Here is a 17,782-nt window from a genome sequence, read left to right as displayed (position 1 = left end):
TGCATTACTGTTTTCAAGGACTTTCCCTGCCTCTGTTCATTTGAACAGAAACTTCTTTCTTTTTGATGGTGGAATATACTGTAAGGTGGGGAATGATGCAGCCTGACGGAATGGGTGTAAAGTGATTTTTTTTAAGCAAGTCTAATGAGAATTTAATCCTATTTTAGTCAAATACTGCCTGAGCTGACCAAAAATATGCTTTTATCACTCATGCTGAATCAACTGTATGCTGGTGTCAGCACTATTTCTCGGCAAGCATCTTGCATTCTCCATGTAATAGTACAGGGTGTTTTTGAGCATCCCAGTGTTGTTGACTTTCTCCACAAACAGTGTGATCTGAAATGTAAAGAAGCAGGATTACCCCAGCACTTCGCATTGCACAGAAATGCAAGCCAGTGCCCTGTTCTTTGACACTAAACTGTCGGCAAGCTGTGGGCTTTAATAGGCAAAGACCATGGGGAACTTCCGAGCTTTTTAATCTTTCTGCTGCTGTAAAGTTTGTTTCACACAGAAGTACAGTTTTTATAGGTGGTCATTTTCATTCCTGTCCCTGGAATCTGGCTGGCAGACTGAGAGTGCAGAACAGGCAAACTCAGGATATTTATACATACATGAAAATAGAATGAAACAAAAAGAAGCTAATTTAGGTGAACACAGAGGGGACCTGGTTTAGGGCCACTCTTAAACCTGGTTTAGGTGGCCTGTGGTGAAAATCTTTAGCTTAAAAAGATGCTGTTTGTGTCTCCTTTGAACTAAGTTTATGCAAACTCACTCATGAGCCAGCAGTTCTAGCTGCAGAGAATGGAGATAAAATTTTGGTAGGTTTTTCCCTTTTTGTTCTAATACTATTTTCATTGCAAACCTTAAAAACCAGAAAGCTTTGACATGTTCTTTTTCATACACAGTTTATGTTACCTACCTTCCTTCTTCAGAAGCCCATAGGCATTGGTGTATGCTAAATATTCCTTGTTTAATACGAACTTAAAAATCAGAGATGTGGTTTCATAGGTGCAACTCTGGTATTTACCTGCATCTCTTGAGGTGTTACTGGGGATTCTCATTGTAGCAGCAAGGATTGAAACTTGTTTGTTGAAAGAGTAGCTTTGTGATTTGAGAATGCAGGCGAGCATCAGTGTGTTCTATGGATTCGCTTTGCTCTCCAGACTGATTTTGACAGGTCACACTGAAAGCTTGTGAAATATGTTATTTCTGTATAAAACCACTATAAATGAGCTAAGTGTTGTTTAAGCCTGCTTAGTTAGACAGCATTGTTTAGTCTGCATTAATTCTGGTTTGTGTGTTACATGAACAGAGTGTGAAACTGCTAGGAGAGACTTTTGTTCTTGCACACTGACTCTTTCATTTGACCTTTTTTTTTCGTGGTGGTAAAACATATAGTAGCTGCTGGTGCAAGAAGGAGGCGCATAAATAGCAAACATACTGAACTCTGAACGACAGGTAGTTTTTTGGACTTTGCTGGAAGAGCAGTGATCCTCTCGCTGTGTTACTCTGGGGAGATGACAGGTATATACTGTCCCATGATTGTTCATGTAGCTGGTACTTCTGTGTCTTACAGTGTGTCTGTTCTGCTCAAAGGCCACTCTGTCCTCTTGTAACAGTGGCAGGAGATTTCAAAGGTAGCTTCAGAGCCCTGTCAGTGGCAGAACTGTATTTATGGCTTTATTAGTGTATGTGCCACTCAAAAATATAACCTCTAGGGCAGGACTTCTAAACTGCCACAATCACAGAAGGATCTTTCCTACTGGACAGTGTAATGGCTGCAACAGACCCCTCTTTTCCACAGGACCATGCACGCAAGATCTGTATAGCAGTTCAAGCAGCACGTGGTGCCCAAATACTTGTTTTGTCCTTTCCTCTGGGATGAGGGCAGCAGGCTGGATTTTTCCATATCAGTGTGTAACAGCTCATTTAGTACCTGAAACATGCAATGTAGTAGGAGAACCTTTCTCTGAAAGAACACCAAAGTCTGTACCTGCAAGTGAAGGTTGCCAGTCTGGAAAAATTGTATGCATTTTGTTAAAGGGAGTTTGTGAGCTGCAAGTAGATGGGTGTTGGGAAGAGCAGTCTGGGGAATTGTCACTATATGCCTGTTTGCCACTGTCCTGAACAAGCCTGTAAGTGTAAGTGGCCCTTTGGTTTCACCTGCTGTGGCCATTCTCCTAGATACAGCAGAACACATCGTGGGTATATTTGTGCGTGCATGTGGATAGCTGAATGGATGTTCACTGTGGAATTCATAGCAGTGGGAACACTAACTACATCTCTTCATAATCCCTTTTCTGTCAGTTTGTCTTAGTGGATTTTTTCTAACAGTGTATGAAAACTTCATGCTTGAGAGCCAAGTAAATTCAACAAGCTTATGTCTTTCTTGTTGCTGTTTGGGTATTTTCTGTACTGAGAACTTGAACTCCTAAAATTCTAGCCCTGTATTTACAGTTCAGCATGTATGCTCATCAGGATGCCATGGGAGTTTATTACTATTATTATTATTATTATTATCATTATTATTATTGCTTAGTTTACTTCTTGGCTAGTCTGCAGCTGTAAAAATAAGGCCATGCTTTGACAAAAAAGAGACGACCTAAAACTGATGTTAAATAAATAGTCTCCTGTTGCATCAGAAATGGAGACTGGAGCCTTGTAGTTTTAATATCTCACAGAAGGGGGATGACACTTCCTTTCCATGTGGAATGTGTCACCTTTGTGAATGGCAGAATAGGATGTTATCCTGTGACACGGTGATTTCACATGCTCATTTCTAATGGACTGTCCCACCTCTGAAGTTAGTTAAAACCCGTAATTGTCTCCAAAATATTCTTGTTTAGGGTTTTACAAAATCTGTAAATGTTTGATTCATGATGGATGTTTCTTATCAAGCACCTGTTTTCTTTGCCTAGTTCAGTTATGCAGCAAGGTTGTTTTTACACTACTAAGAAGTGAGCAATATATTCCATATGCCACCAAGCTTTGTAAAGAACCCTGCTGATGACAATTTCGCAGCTCCTGAGAAATAGGCCAGGCTTTCCCTATAAAGTGTCAGTAAGGAACAGAATATCTAATTCTATTGGGATTGGCCATTGAGTCGTCCATCCTCCCCAGCTTCTTCCCTCCTGAAGGAAAATGCTAGCACTTCCAAGCTATGTAATAACAGATGGTGGCAGAAACCAATTTCTACTGCAAAGCCATTTGGTCAGGAAGTATCAAAAACTCTTTTGGAATTGTGAAAATGAATTCTTGGCTGCAGGACTAGTGGAAGCCTACTAGAAATGAGACACTGAAGCAACTGCTTTACAGACCCAAGGACCTGCTTGGCCCTGAAAGAAATGGCTTTGGTCAATCATTTTAAAAATTAAAAAACAAATAAATTAAAATATTGTACTTCTGGACTCCAGAAGTATTCTGTGTATTATGGGTGTTAGAAGAATTAAGTTCTTAATATCTGAACACTGATTGCTTGACCAACTACCGAGAAAGCAGCCTTCAAAATATACAGAATGACCTCCAGCTGAGATAAGCTTAATGTAGGTCCTCCTGGCCTAGTCAGGTGGAACCTTCCCTTTTGGCTCAGCCCATTTGCTGCCGACAGACCATGAAAGTCCCAGGGCTCTGGTAGCATACAGGGACACAAAATTAATGTGGGAACAGCACAGGCCACTCTACTGATGGGTTATGTCTAGTAAGCTGTGTGTGTCTGTGGGTTGCTGGACACAGTAGGTTCCTTTGGTGATTTCTGTAGCTGACAAAATGTGCCTCTTTGGAAAGTACTTTAAGAAACAGAATTCCTTTTCAGAAGTACACCATAGTTGTCTGTGTGTGCCATAACTCTCTGAAATAAGCAGCAACATGTTTTTTCCCTTCAGCGTTTTTGTTGCGAGTCTTTGCTGTTCATATCAGGGCCATACATTGGAAATGGTTCGAGAGAACCTCCTGTAGATGTGGGACATAAATGGTACTTAGGAAACCATCTTGTTTCATCTATTCTGTTAGAAATGTATACCAAATTATACGGTAATGTCATGTCACCAGAAACATGGAGCAGATGGAAGTACCTCTTCACATATTGACTCATCTTACTCTGATGAAATGAATTTGTTTCTCTCCTTCTGTCAAGCCTGCTAGCCTCTGGCAAAGAATGCAACCCTCAGCAAGGAAAACTTCACCAATAGTGTTCAAGTGACCATCTGATTTAAATAGCAGGTACCCTCCTAATTTCTGTTTGCTGTTAGTGGTATTTGACTTGGTGAGAGCAGGTTTTGGGTTGAAAACATGTGAAACTGAAGTCAAAAGGGAGTCAGCGTAATCATTAACTGACTCACCTCCTGGATGTGACAAGTAATGAAGCAGTCTAAACTTGCCTGGAGCTTTCTTTGGGACAATACCCACAGGGGAAACCCTCTCACGCTCAAGTGAAGCGTTATCAAATGGGCCCTCTATTTGCCCCAAATACCAGCTCTTTTCTGCCTTGTTTCTAACCATCTTGAGGACATAAAACTGCTGATCTCAGCATCCCAGCCAACATTTGCATCTCAGGGGCTTGAGTACAGGATAGTAAAATCCTGAACACAGCTTTTTTTACAGAAAAATGCATATATTTTGTGTCTTCTTTTCCTTACTATCCCACTCCCTCAACCAGGGGAACGCTTTATCTGCCCGCACTGGGATTTTCACATTTGGAAACCTCTTTAACCAGCATTTGGCTCTTTCCACTTTCTTCCTTTGATTTGGATGACTGCCTGAAGCACCTGCTAATAGCCTGAAGCGTTCAAGCCGAAATTTGCAGTTTGTGTCCCATACGTGCTCAGACTGTTCGCTACCTGCCTTCTGGAACACCTGCCACATGGTTTGGGCTTGAGAGCCTGCTCTCTACCCGCTGACACAGCACTCCCCTGCTCTCCATAGCCCCTGCTTCAGCTTTGCCTGGGTCTTCAAGGTAATATGGAGTTTGTCCTGCTTGTTCTAATGTTTGAGTGAAGAATGGAGTTTCCCCCTGTACATAGGAACAAAGGTGATGCAAAAGTGAACAGGTAATTTTGGTCATCCTAAGAGCTTCCCCATGGCATCCACAAGCAGACTTTTATTTTTTTAGAACAGGTATATATAGATATATTTTTATATATATATGTATATAATCTATATTATATATATTTTATATATATATTATAAATATATATATATTTAGAGGAATTGTGAAAACTCACTGAAATCAGCTTGTAGGTCAGTAGTGGCGATAAGCCAAATGCAGTTTGGTGTTCAGCATTGCTACTTTACAGAGAGGGGCCAAAAGAGACCCAAGGAATGCTCCTCCCTTTCTCCTGCTCCTGTGCTTTTTGAGGATCTTTTGTATGCTTTCCCATGAGATTGCTTCTGATGTGTAAACATAGGAAAGGCTGTTAGAATTAGCTCTAGAGGCTGTATTTTGTGAGAGAATCCTCTTCCCTGGCAAGGGGCAATCCTAATTGAAAGATTTCAGTGGTAACAACTTCTAACAGGGAATTTTCTTCTCATTCTGTCTTGGGAAGCACTAGCTTTTCCCAGAGTGTTGGTCTGTGCTGGGGGCATCATTTACATGGACCTTCACTTTCCAAAAAGGTGTTTGTTTTCTGTTAGAAGGATGCTGTTACCAGCTACAGAAGAAGCCCAAGTATTGGCTTCCTACCTGGAGGTTTATGCCTACATTACCTGCTGGATCATCCTCTTTCCCAATGAGCCATATTTCTTAATACAGCCACACTGTGCCTTCCACCAACCTTCCGTATTAATGCCATGCAGAGTTTTCCCTGGGAAGCATCCATATGCCTGGGCTGCAAACTGGGGCTTGGGTGCACCAGTGACCATCTTGCAGAACGGGGCAGGACAAGGGCTGTTTTCTTCCTCCTCACTTTCATTTGGTTGCCTCAAAATAACCCTAATTAATTTTGTGGAGAGTTTAGTGTGTTCCCATGATGGGATTGCTCTTTGTGCAGATCTCTTGCATACTATATTTAGGTATGGTTTTTGGAACACCATGTGACCCGAATCAGATAACTTCTGAACTAGTAATCGTGTCTTTGACACTGACTCCCTCTGTGGCTTTGGGGCATTTTGCAGTTGTTTTCTTACATACAGAATGACAACAGATGCCTTTTAAAAGCCGCTAACAGGGTTAACAAATATTTAAGATGTTGGATTAAGCTAAGTTTTGTTATTTCTACTGTAGTCTTAGTTTTATTGTTTCTTAGATACTTTAGAGAATTATTTTTTTGCCATCTTTTTTTTCTACTAATTGATGAGCTGTTTTACCATTTTAAAAGAAAGAAACAAGTTTCCTCTATTTGTGAATTAAAATAGGGCAGAGAGAAAAACATAAATCCCCTCATTTCCTGCCCCACATGAACTTTCTTCCTTTGTTTACTACTTGGTCTGCTAATGTAGATGAGAAGCCCAAAATGTTAACCTGAACTGTTTCCCCTTGCATTAGCTATGTCCCTCTTTATAACAGGGGAAGTTAGTTATCTGCCTGTTTTCTTCCTGATTCCTTAAGTTATGCAGCCTGACTTGTATCTTCCACTGCTCAAGGCCACTCAAGCCCTGGAGGAATCTGAGCTCCCTTTGGCTCTGCATCCAGCATGGCTGGTGTTTGGAGCCTGTCATCCAGTTGAAGGCACCATCTCCTTGTTGCTTATGTCATAGTTGCTGCTTTCTGTGTCTTGGTAACTTCTTGCAGGGAACTGTGGTGCTGGCAATTCTTTCGGCTTCACCTTATTTTGCCCTGACCCCTTAAAGGCCTTTATATAAGCAACTGGATCAAAAGGTCTTTTTGGCCTTCAGTAGTTGGAAAGACCTTGGTTTGGCTAAGTAGTTAGATTAAGAACAGGAGAAATTATAGGACTACTTCTCACTCTTTAGGGAGTAGTTGACAGAGAGGAAGAGAATCCGTCTTTATTGCAGATCAAATTTATTAAGTCTAATTATAAATAGTAGCTTTCCCCCTTTTTTTTTTTTTAATTTCTTCAGAATTAAATCCTTTACCCAAGAGCTCTTTATTGTCCTCCAACAATAGCACCAAAAAGCAAACTAAGACATACAACTAAAACCAGCTTTGAGAAAAAGGCAGATAATGAAATATCAGCCAAAGACTCTGCAATATGTGTGTGTCAGAGGAAAAAACAACCAACATTCCTCTCTTTGAATCTCTGCAATGTAACTGCAGCAGGCTAGTTGGGGAAAATTTGTTTGAAGATGTATTACGTTCCACGATCAAATGGAAAAACTGGCACCTGTCATCATATTTAGCAAACAGCTGGGCAGCATGGCCAAGTGCCATAGGCTCTTTTCACATGGCCTTTATGCTGGAACCATCCAAGCTCCATTCTCAGCAACTGGAGAAACCCTGTGCCTTTAAATGGTTACAGAAACATCTACTTAGGGGCCAGCTCTTATTGCAGCAAAGCCTGCTTCTGATGCTTCTAATTAGCAGTTAATGGATTATACTTTACTTTTATAACCAACCCAGCAGGCACTCTTCTATAGTATTTTTCAGCTATTTTTGATAGGAGATATATGCATTTGCACTGCTGTTCATGCTTTCATTTTGAGCATGGAGAGAATATTAGAAATAAATGACTATCTGGTATTATTTTAGCACTCAAATGCTTAGTTTAAGTACGATTAATCATTTCCTAAATGTATTTTCTTTCATCTAATATCTTAGAAAAACTGTAATGGGTTAATTGACCCATCTAGTCTGGATGCGATGAAGAATCTCCTAAATACATACGTACTGTTAATTAAAAGATTTATGTAAAAAAACATGGGTTTATATATAAAAAAATAATAATTACAAACACAGCTCCAATTTATATTCTTTTAGGAAAAAATATTTTTCCAGCTGAACACAGTACAGGTACATGTAGAAGCATAGATGCTTCAGAAATTAGATGGGCTTATAGAAGCTAATGATTTATATACTTACTTTGAATTAAAATAGCAATGAGATTAGTGGCATTCAAGATTTGCAATGCTATGTATGTATGTGTGCACACACATATGTGCACACATCATATACATACTCCAACATATATACTAAGCTGTGCATGTGAACATATATCTATGTTTAATAAAGAAATACATTTACATAGGTTCTAAATGGAGGATTATACTATTCCCCCCACCCTCAGGGAATGTATTTTGGTGCCAGTTTCCAACAGGAAACCTGTCTCACTGGACTGCCTTTGAACCTGGTCTCTTCATTCAGGCCATGCTTCCAGTAGGACAAGGTTTAACACCGGTTAGGCAGGAACAGGAGAGGGAGCTCTCACTGCACCAGCCAGGAATGGGGAGGACGGGGTACTCAAGCCAAGGAAAAGAGGGGGAAAAGGTACCCAAGGCAATGAATAGAGGGGGAGTGACCACTAGCTGCAGGCAAGATGTGCCCTTAGTCTGCTCCCACTTACTGTGGTCCCTCCACAAAAGAGGAAAACTGGGCTTCTCCATCTCTTATATTAATAGACACACAAAAAAGGGTTTGGCTCAAGTGATAAACAATTCCAGGTTATATCCGTGGCTTGCACCAAAGGAAGTGCCACCTGCAAGGCTCCCGGTTTGAAAGCACTTTTGTGTTCTCATCCTGATGCTGCACCACACTTTCTAGCTACAAGATAGGCACTAAACTTGTACTGTGATGTTTGTTGAAGGGAATGAGTTCTGAAATGCTGTCCAGAAAAAATATGGAAACTGCTATTTTATTTTTTACACAGCAAATATGAAAAAGGAAGGGAAGAAAAAGGAGGGGTTGGATAGTGGTTGTTAAGTTAAACCTCTTCCTCAGGGTGATGGGACAAGCACAGCTTACTTTCTGTCCTGGTTTTTGAGGAGGATGGATTTGGGTGTTTCTTTTGTCATATAACATCCCAGTGGAGAAGGAGGAGGCCAGCTCTTCAGGAGCCAAAGAGCTGGTGTTCGCCTACCCTTCACAGCCCTACCTGTGCTGTAGGCCTAGTCCCTCCTTGTTCCTGAAGCAGGTTCTCACTGTTTAATCCGTTTCCCCTTCTAGCTTTTTCAGGACAGTGCAGCAAGAGTTGCTGGAAGTGAGGCTGTAGTCAAGCTTCTCTGAAATTATTTCATGTTTGCTCACTTGTAATCAGCCAAAGCTATTCTGATGTGCTATTGTATTTATTTCCCTTAAGAAATAATGTGAAGATCAAGAGATTGCAGTATTAACCCCCTTTCCCCCACCCCTGCCATAAAGAGCTCCATCTCCTCCTGAGTCTGGTAAAAGCTCTGCTTCCTTTACTTTGGCCTGCACTATCACCTCATAGTGCATTATAAACCCAATCTGGGGTTATGAAGACAAGATTAGCTTCCCTCCAACCTTTGTCTGAGGTATCACTCAACATAGCTCCTTAGAGCTACATTTCTGGCCTCCACACCATAGTGGCGAAGGCAAGACTGAGGCATCACCAGTTCTGTGACAGCGTCCCAAGATCTGCATCAGTCAGAGCTCTGGGAGGGCTTTTGCCTTCCCCAGTTTTATCCCCAGCAGTTTGTGCCAGGGCAGGATAAGCCAGGCTTTACAGTAGGTAAGGTTATCAGGGAGAACTTCATCCAGAAGAGGAAGGGTCCTTCAAATAGAGTTTGGTTTGTGTTCCTAGGAGGTTGGCATGGGAAGTTCCCCATAAAATCTTAACTTTGGTGTTGGCAACAAAGACAGAAGTTTTGGGAACATTCATATGGTATCATAGTTCTTTTCTAAAAAGAAATGTTCTGTAACTCATAGTGGAAAGTTTGATGAAGAGCAGAATGCTGTTCCGCACAGAAATTGCACTCTTGCAACTAAATTAAACGTCACTGGTTGCTCTTCTTTAGATGAACCCTTTTGGAAGTTCTTTTTTTAAAGCTAGTGGATTGGACTTCTAATTTTAACTCTTAGGGTTTATAATTAGAAACATTTCCAAACTTGTTTACAAACACCTGCACTTGACAGCATGTCTGCAATTTTAGAAGGACTCACTTGTTGCTTCCAATGGGGGTTGAGACGGCATCTGAGTTCTTTGTGTTTGTACAATTTCAGGAGACTGGAACAAAATCCCATGTTTGTAAAATGAGGTTACAAATACATGATGTTTTGCAAGGGAGTTGTGTGCAGCTCATCAACAAATAGGACTTATTGACTAATTGCAGGCAATTTCAAAGTCATGAGCATTGTTAGTGGTCCTTTGGAGCAAAACTCAAACTGGCACCCAAAGGAGAAATTCCAGGGGCTAATTTTAGCAGTTTGGTCTCTCAGTTGGAGAAGATGGTTTACAGTTATATATCTCTTCCTCAAATGTATGAAGAAGAAGTCCTTCAGCAGTTATTTAGAAAGAGTTTAAAATAGCTTTTTAATGTATTGTTTTTTAATGCGAAGTTAGAAATTAGGTGCTGAATGTACAGTGAAGCAACAGAGCATGGTTCCCCTCCAGCCTGAGTGGGACATGTGTGTTGCACAAGTCTGTATGCAACTTGTTTGCAGTTGTATGAATATCGTACTATGTTACTCATTGGTCAAGTATATAATCATGTTAGAGGTAATTAAAATGCTTTATAAGAAAAAAATCTTTTGGCTCCTCGATATGATCTTTAAACCTGATTTTTAGCTGCATCACACAGGTTAAGAATGTGGCTTATCTGTTTCTAGTATAATAGAAAATATTATCCTTGCTAAAAATTGATGCTGCATGGGAGGGTGGCAGGAAGAACTCTCCAAATCTGCTTCAAGGGTATGGCTGAACCAGGGGTAGTCAAAGGAGACTTAAGCAGTAGTGGCATAAGGTGTCCTATTGATTGCTTTATGCTCTTGTTGTTACTAATTACAATGAAAAACTCCAGTTAATTAGACCAGCTGTTTGGCTGTTGTGTCCTCTACTGGGAACCATGGTCAATCTTAGAGAAACTCCAGTATAGGAGAGACTAAGGAGACTGTGGAACAAAATGTTGGTTTTTTTTCTGTTGTTTTGTTGTTTGAAAAAGCATGGACCTGGATCCCGATGAGGAATCCATGTTAATGTCAAAGGACCATGTCCTCAGAGGTGCTTACCCTCTGTCAGTTTCACTGAGAGTTGATATAGTGGAATTAGGCACCTAAATAGCTTTGTGTATGCGTATTCTTTGAAGTTAAACTTGTAGTCCACAACATTTATCTTGTGTTAGACCCCTCTGCAGAGCAAACAGCATGGGGGGTCCTTCCAAAGGAGCTGCTTGTAAGTAAACAAACAGAAAATTAAGTAAAGCTTTTGGAGTCCAATGTACAGGTCTGAAGAATTAGTTTTATCCATCTGCAAAACTGCCTTTCCTCATAGCTGTATTTCTGATTTCCTTTAAGGCGATATGATTTTAACAGGCATTCACTTTCTATGACAAACTGGTATTTCTTTCAGTTTTACTTTTTAAAAAAGTAGGCTAGCCAAAATGATGGTGTAACTTAGGTAGTCCACAGCATAATCTCTTAGCAAGTATGACTGCAATTAATAAATTGCGTTGCAAACATATTAGGCTGTTACCATGTTTGAAAATCACTTTAAACATAGTTTACAAGCTCTCAGTTTACAGGCTCCCAGTTGGTCAGAGTTAGAAATACCTGACATGTTAGAAATTGCTTACGATTCAAATATGACCATAGAAATCAGACTCAAGTGGAATTTAATACCGCTTCTCGCTTAACTAGAAATTTCTGTTTTAGTTGGAATTCTGTCTGGAGATGGCACTTTCCGAACTGATGTACAGATGGAAATGTTGCTTTGTTCCATTTTTTTCAGTTTTTGTTTTATGTCTGCTTGTTTATGTCAGCTCAGTGCCCATTTTCCTATGTGTTAATATGTAGAAATGTTTCCTCAAAGGTTAGAGGAGACTGAAAAGCAAGAACTGTGCAAAGGCAGAAAGATCCAGTGCCTCAGAAATGTTCAAAAACCTTTTTGATGTCAGAAGTCTTAACTGACCGTGAAGTTAGTGGGACACTTTCTCAGATGTCTGTGATAAGAAAGGAAGACCTCTATGGAATATTTGTAGAGTTATCTAACCTGCATAAGGCTGGCTGGTTCTTTGGTGTGAATCTTTGGGTGGAGTTTATGCTGTATGCATGGAGTGATCAGGATAATCTCCCTGGCTTCTATGGCAAAACAGCATGGAAAAATCTCTCTTTTGGTGCATTTAGAGATAATTGTCTCCCTCAGAAAGTCGTAATTAAGATAAGTGGAGGAGTTGTGGGAAGAAGGGAAAGAGGCTTCAGAGTTCTGCTTTGGTTCTTCTCACAATAACTCTCACTTCAGGTAGAATTACTACTCCTTGCAAAGAATCCCATGGGTTGATTGAATAGTTTGAGTCACAGCATACACTGTATACCAACATGATTGATGAATTGAATCCATATCCAGGTAGCTGGGCATATGAATGTGTACTGCATACCATCATATGCCATGAGAGGGAAAGCTCTGGAATCAGGTTGCAGTTAGAAACCAGGCATGGATACAAGGTGGCTGCTTGTATACTGCCAAAGGAATTTAACACAGGTTCCTAACCCGTGAAGTCCCAGCATTGAACATCCCCAGGGCTGGGACTCATTGCAGATTCCTGAGGTGCAGAGCCTTTGCCCACTTCTCCCATGGTACATAAATACAAATAATTTTTTAGAAGTCCATCAATAGATGTAAAACATGCACTTTCCATAGAAGTAATGAAGGTAAAGAAGACTGTGACTATTACTATGGCCTACTGAAAATTGCCTCTAGCTTAAATGTTTGTAGTTTCTTATTATTGGTGCATATGCTTTGTATGAGCAGCTGTTTCATATTTCTGAAGTAATCCAGGGCCATAAAAATATGTGGTTTTCCTTTTTAAAGGAAAACTGCTACATACTAGTTATACCCCAGGTGAAGGGAGCTAGAGCAAATGCCTATGAAGTGAAACTGCTTCAAGACAGCCTGCATTGGTTTAGGGGACAGTTAATGATACATTTATTTTTGTGACCTGTCTGCCAAGTATTTGTAAACTAATTAGGACCTATTTTGAGGGCAGAGCATGTGAGCTTGTAAGAAACCCCTTGTACAAGATGGGAAGAGCAAGGGGATTTTAGTCCTTAGTGCAAACCCCATCTTCTTTACATCTCATTCCCTAAATGTGTGCATTATTTCTAAGTAGCATATGAATCCCTGGGCTTGTATGGAGACACTTCTTAAATTGACTCATGGGAGTAGCTGTAGCCATCTAAAGTGCTCGAGTGTAGAGCACTGGGGAAGAAACTGAACTGAGTCAAAGCATAGTCACAGTTCTTAATTTTGCATAATGTCTTTTGCAATATAGCAGAAAATTACCTTTATGACTAGTGGCAGGACCTGTTGTATAAGTAATCCAGACATGGTGCTGGTTGGTATCTCACTTACTTTTCACTTGAACCTCTCTGCGATGCAGGTCTTGGAGGAGTGAGTGCCTGGTGCAGCCTCTGCCTGGCTCCTTGGTAAGTCATTTGAGTCTCTCTTTTCTGTATGTACAGTCCCTTTCCAAACTGCTGAGCAAAAATAAGGAATTTTTTCATAGAGTGCTTTAAAAGAGAGCTACTAATCAATTTTTTCTTATTATTTTATGCCCTGTGATTTTTACACCACCCCCACCAGCTGGTTAATCATGCAAAAGCTGAACACTTCATTAGCCAGAACATGTTTGCCCATGGGCATTTCTGTAGTAAATTAGTTCTTTCTATTTATACAGGTAAGTCATGGCCAAAAGTCTTTAAGGTGCCAAAGGTAAGGGTTTGAATCAATTATTTTTCTGAGTTTTTAAGAGAAGTAGGTTTAACTTTGTGCGCTGTTGATTGGCAATTACTTTTGAATTAAGGGTAGTGTGGGTAAGTGAGCATTCTCAGGCTGTTCTGAAACACATTGTTTCTTTCTGGATTTCAAATTTTGCCTTTGTAATACAGCCTGCCTTAAAGAAATGCCAAAAACCAAAAAACAAACCCCAGAACAACCCTCCTCCCCAAAGACAAAACCACATACATGTACCCACCCATATATATACACACACATATATATACTCAGTATCTGTATATACATAGCAAGACTGCTTGTTTGAGTGGCATGTGGCATATTGACCAGTGTTTTTCCTTTCTTACTCTGTGCCTTTTAAACTATTAATTGAAAATATGTGGTTTGTAGATTCTTTTTTCCCTCAAATCAAATGATGCCCTCTGAAAGCATAGTTTAGCTCAACAATGAATTTAGCTTTCAGGCTTGGGCCATTGCAATATTATTTGAATGCCACCATTTCCTGAAATCAATGTAATTTTATATCTACTTGGAATAGAAAGTCAAGATGGTGATTGCTTTAATTTAACTCAGTGTTTTATTCATTAAGGAGCTGATCCTGAAGTCCTTTCAGATCAAAGCCTGCCTTGATTTCAGTGGAACCTTTCAGTGCACAAGGTGTGCGGTAGCCTTCTAAAATGTTGTCATTGTGACTAGTGAATAAAAACTAAATGTGTTGCTAAATTTAGGCTGTTGCTCATGTCAGCTTCCTTTTCTAAATGATGGTAAGTGCATTCCATAAATAGTGTGCCTCTTATGTTGTCATATCTCTTTGGCTTGCTTTGCAGTATTTTACAAGATATTTGCAAATGAATTTTGTGTTCAGTAGGCAGGGGATGAAAATAACACTACTCGTTGGGTCTCCATTAACCAGCAGCTAATGAGGAACCATTTCAAGGGCTGGATGACTATAATTCAGATTAGCCTGCATGCCAGGCTGCTCTTGCTCCAACTCAGGCTTGTACCGTGCCACGCTGTTAATGGTCTGGAGGGACAGAGCTGGTGCTCCGGCACGGAATTTTGTCGGTTAAGTTTTCAATGCTTCAGTTTTCCTTTTGGAAGGTAGGAGAGAAGAGTTGTGTGTGTGTGTGTGCATGCAGATAGGTGACAGTGATCTTGAACTCTACAGTCAAGTGTTTTGAGATGTAATGAAATACTCTAGAAACGTTCTACTTGTGCTTGCCAGTTGCTAGCATTGTTACTTGTAGAAAAGGGTACTATACGATGACAGTAAAGGTGGTCCAGACTGGCCCTTAATTAATTTTATTTTCAAAATCTATATTAGTGGCTGTCACGGGGGCACCTGGGCTCTTCACATCAATAAAATAATCAATTTAAAAAATGTGTAGACCAGAACTCTGTGTTCACTAACAAAACTCCTGTTCCTTGCTACGAATAAAGGTCAGTCCAAGGCTGGCCAAGCAAGCACGAACTCGCGTTTCTGTGCCTTGGTGCTTGCCAGACTCAGCTCTGGCAGAGCACCACCAGCAGCACTTTCAGATACCCCTGATCCCTGCAGAGAACGTCTTACTGCTATGCCTATGGCTTGTTAACCCCCTGCACGTCTCACATTGGTTTCAGGATCAGTAGATCTGGGGAAAGGCCAGCCCTGATTTAAAATGTGACTTTGCCAGTTACAAGCAGCTGACTGATGTGCAGGAAACAGGGACTCGGAGGAGCTGCTGAAGTAGAGACAGAGACCTCCTCCTGAAGAGGAGGCTAGAGACCTCTTAACAGAAAAAATTGTATTGATGATAAATGTTACATTATGCAAGCTGAGCAAATTCTCTAGGAAAACAGTACTTCCTAGTTTTTTTCTTAATGTGTTAATATTTTATGATACCTGTGCATTAAGGGCCAGTTCCTACAAAGTTTAAGTGAGTTTGGGCTGATAAATTGCCTTTATGGACTTAAAAAAGCCCCACTTCTGGTCACTACGGATTAGCTAAATTCTCAATCTTGCTTAACATGCTGATGATATAAAATCAGCTTGTTCCTCGTTTTCATGCATTAAGCAAGCATATGTAATTAAATTAAATGTTGCAAAGCTGCATTTTATTTATCTGTACTAGTACATTTTGGGCAATAATCACACTTTAATACATATCTGACTGTGCAAACAACACTGAAAGTAGGAGTTCCTGAACACTGATTTAATTTTTTAAAATATGAAATGATAATACATTTTGATGTCTTGAAATACAATTGAACTCAAGCTGAGTTTAAAACTCCAAGATCTGATTCAGGAGAATTCAGGCCCATCTGGATGGTGGGTAGCAGGTGTGCAGTTTGTGTGTGTGTGTGTGTGTGTGTGAGTGTGTGTGTCTAAGGTAGGGAGTGCAGGGAGTGAAGCATTTCTCTTTTCCTATGAAGCTTTAATTCCAGTTTAATGCTGTGGTCCGAGGCTCTCTGCAGTTTTAAGTTCTTGCACCAACATCTATTGTTGGTCTCCATTTCTAGACAACTTAATGGTGAATGGCAGAAGCAAGTAAGTGTGCAGTGTTTTGGAAAAAATATGGTTTCTAATTCTTAAAGTTTGAATTTAGCTTCTGGTTACACTTCACATGGGAGTGTGTATAAATTGATACATACGTGATCGTTGAAGAGCCAACGAGAAAGGTTTCATGTCAAGGTCTTTTTGAGAGTTGTATGTTCCCACAGCAACAAAGGAGGTTTGTTTCATCTATTTTTTTTTATAATAAAAGCAAAGAAAATATATTATGCAGTTTCTATTTTCAGCAGACAATTGACATGTTCTACATTTTTGTATTACTGTGATTATAATGAAGGAGGGTTTTTTAATCTTTAATCAAGCAACTCTACTCAGCCCACTTTATAACTTGTAACCTTCAGAGACTTGTCCCAGCCATTCTTGTTTTTCTCTTTCTCCTTCTCTTTCTTCATCATTTGATACTGCCAGTTACCCTCTGCCTGGAAGCTTTTTACCCAGGAGGTATAAGAACCTGCTCTTCATTGGCTTCTGGCATTAGCTATCAAGTCACCTCCTTTTTGAACTTGATCAGCTCTCCCTCTTCCAACTTTTAAATGTTTCCTGTTCCTTTTATTTGTCTTCACTGCTATATAACTTTGTGCTTTCAGCACGTGTTTTTTATGGGAGTTGGCACACACAGCACTACTTAACAAATAAGTAAGCAGTCATATTTCTCTCAACATACTTTTTAACTTCACACTACTACAGTAGATGACACTTTGCTACTGTATTTCACAGGTTTTTTTCATGGTGAACTGTATTTCTAATGTGGAGTGGAGGTGGTGCTCTGTTGCCAAGGGAAGTCCATCTGGGTTGACAGACAAAATCATAAGTGTTTCTCTGAACATCCCTGTAAAGATCTCTCTTTTATTTATTTGCTTTTATGGAGTTAAATGGAAAGAGGTCACCCCCTTTGACAGAACAAACTCTTTTTCTAGCAATAGGTCTTTGCATGAAAACATTTTTTTTTTATTAAGCAAGTCATCCATACTGCACTGTAGGCTGTTTGAGTGTAACAGTATGTTACAGTCTGCAAAGTTAATGCAGTTAATATTCAACTGAACTTTTGGGGGGTTGCTAATCCCTTAGGCGGGCTTAGCAGAAAGGGCAAACATATTTATAGCACTTTGAATCAGACTGCAGTGAACAAGTAAGGGTATGTGCTATACCATGCAAATGTTACACAATTTCAAGAAAACTCAGTGCATAACCATCTTTTAAGTGCTTAACCATCTTTTTTTAAGTTGGTGAAATATCTCATTTGTAAGTGCTGTTTGTTCAGTGGACAACAGGGCTGTTAAAATGAGAAAAATATGAAAGGTCTTGAGATTCCTGTTCTGGTGATAAATTCTGCAAGTTCTGAACAGATTTATGGGCTGTTTAATTAGGAGCTAACTGTATTCTTTAAGCTCGGTCATTTGTATTATTCCCTAATAGGATTTCACTGGACTTTGTCACA

General features: G+C 40.0%; 1 protein-coding gene across 19 annotated transcripts in view; it reads left to right on the top strand.

Annotated features, from left to right (window-relative positions):
• ESRRG (estrogen related receptor gamma) overlaps positions 1–17,782 on the top strand; it is a 405,523-nt gene that overhangs the window by 38,472 nt on the left and 349,269 nt on the right. For 9 of the 19 annotated variants that reach the window (XM_061348551.1, XM_061348565.1, XM_061348573.1 and 6 more), the window contains exon 2: positions 13,441–13,486. The exons of 8 other annotated variants lie outside the window; for them this stretch is intronic. In XM_061348551.1, coding sequence (XP_061204535.1) covers positions 13,441–13,486 — 46 coding nt within the window. Of the gene's footprint in view, positions 1–13,440; positions 13,487–13,737; positions 13,773–17,782 lie in introns of all 19 variants that reach the window. 2 more of the 19 variants (XM_061348566.1, XM_061348550.1) reach the window with 1 other exon arrangement.

Source organism: Neopsephotus bourkii, unplaced genomic scaffold (genome assembly GCF_033783945.1).
Source record: "Neopsephotus bourkii isolate Nb327-2 ecotype Australia unplaced genomic scaffold, CSIRO-AGI_Nbou_v1 NB_360, whole genome shotgun sequence".
NCBI lineage: Eukaryota > Metazoa > Chordata > Aves > Psittaciformes > Psittacidae > Neopsephotus > Neopsephotus bourkii.
The sequence above is the reverse complement of the archived record's forward strand: the minus strand, read 5'-3'. Positions and strand labels throughout refer to the sequence as shown.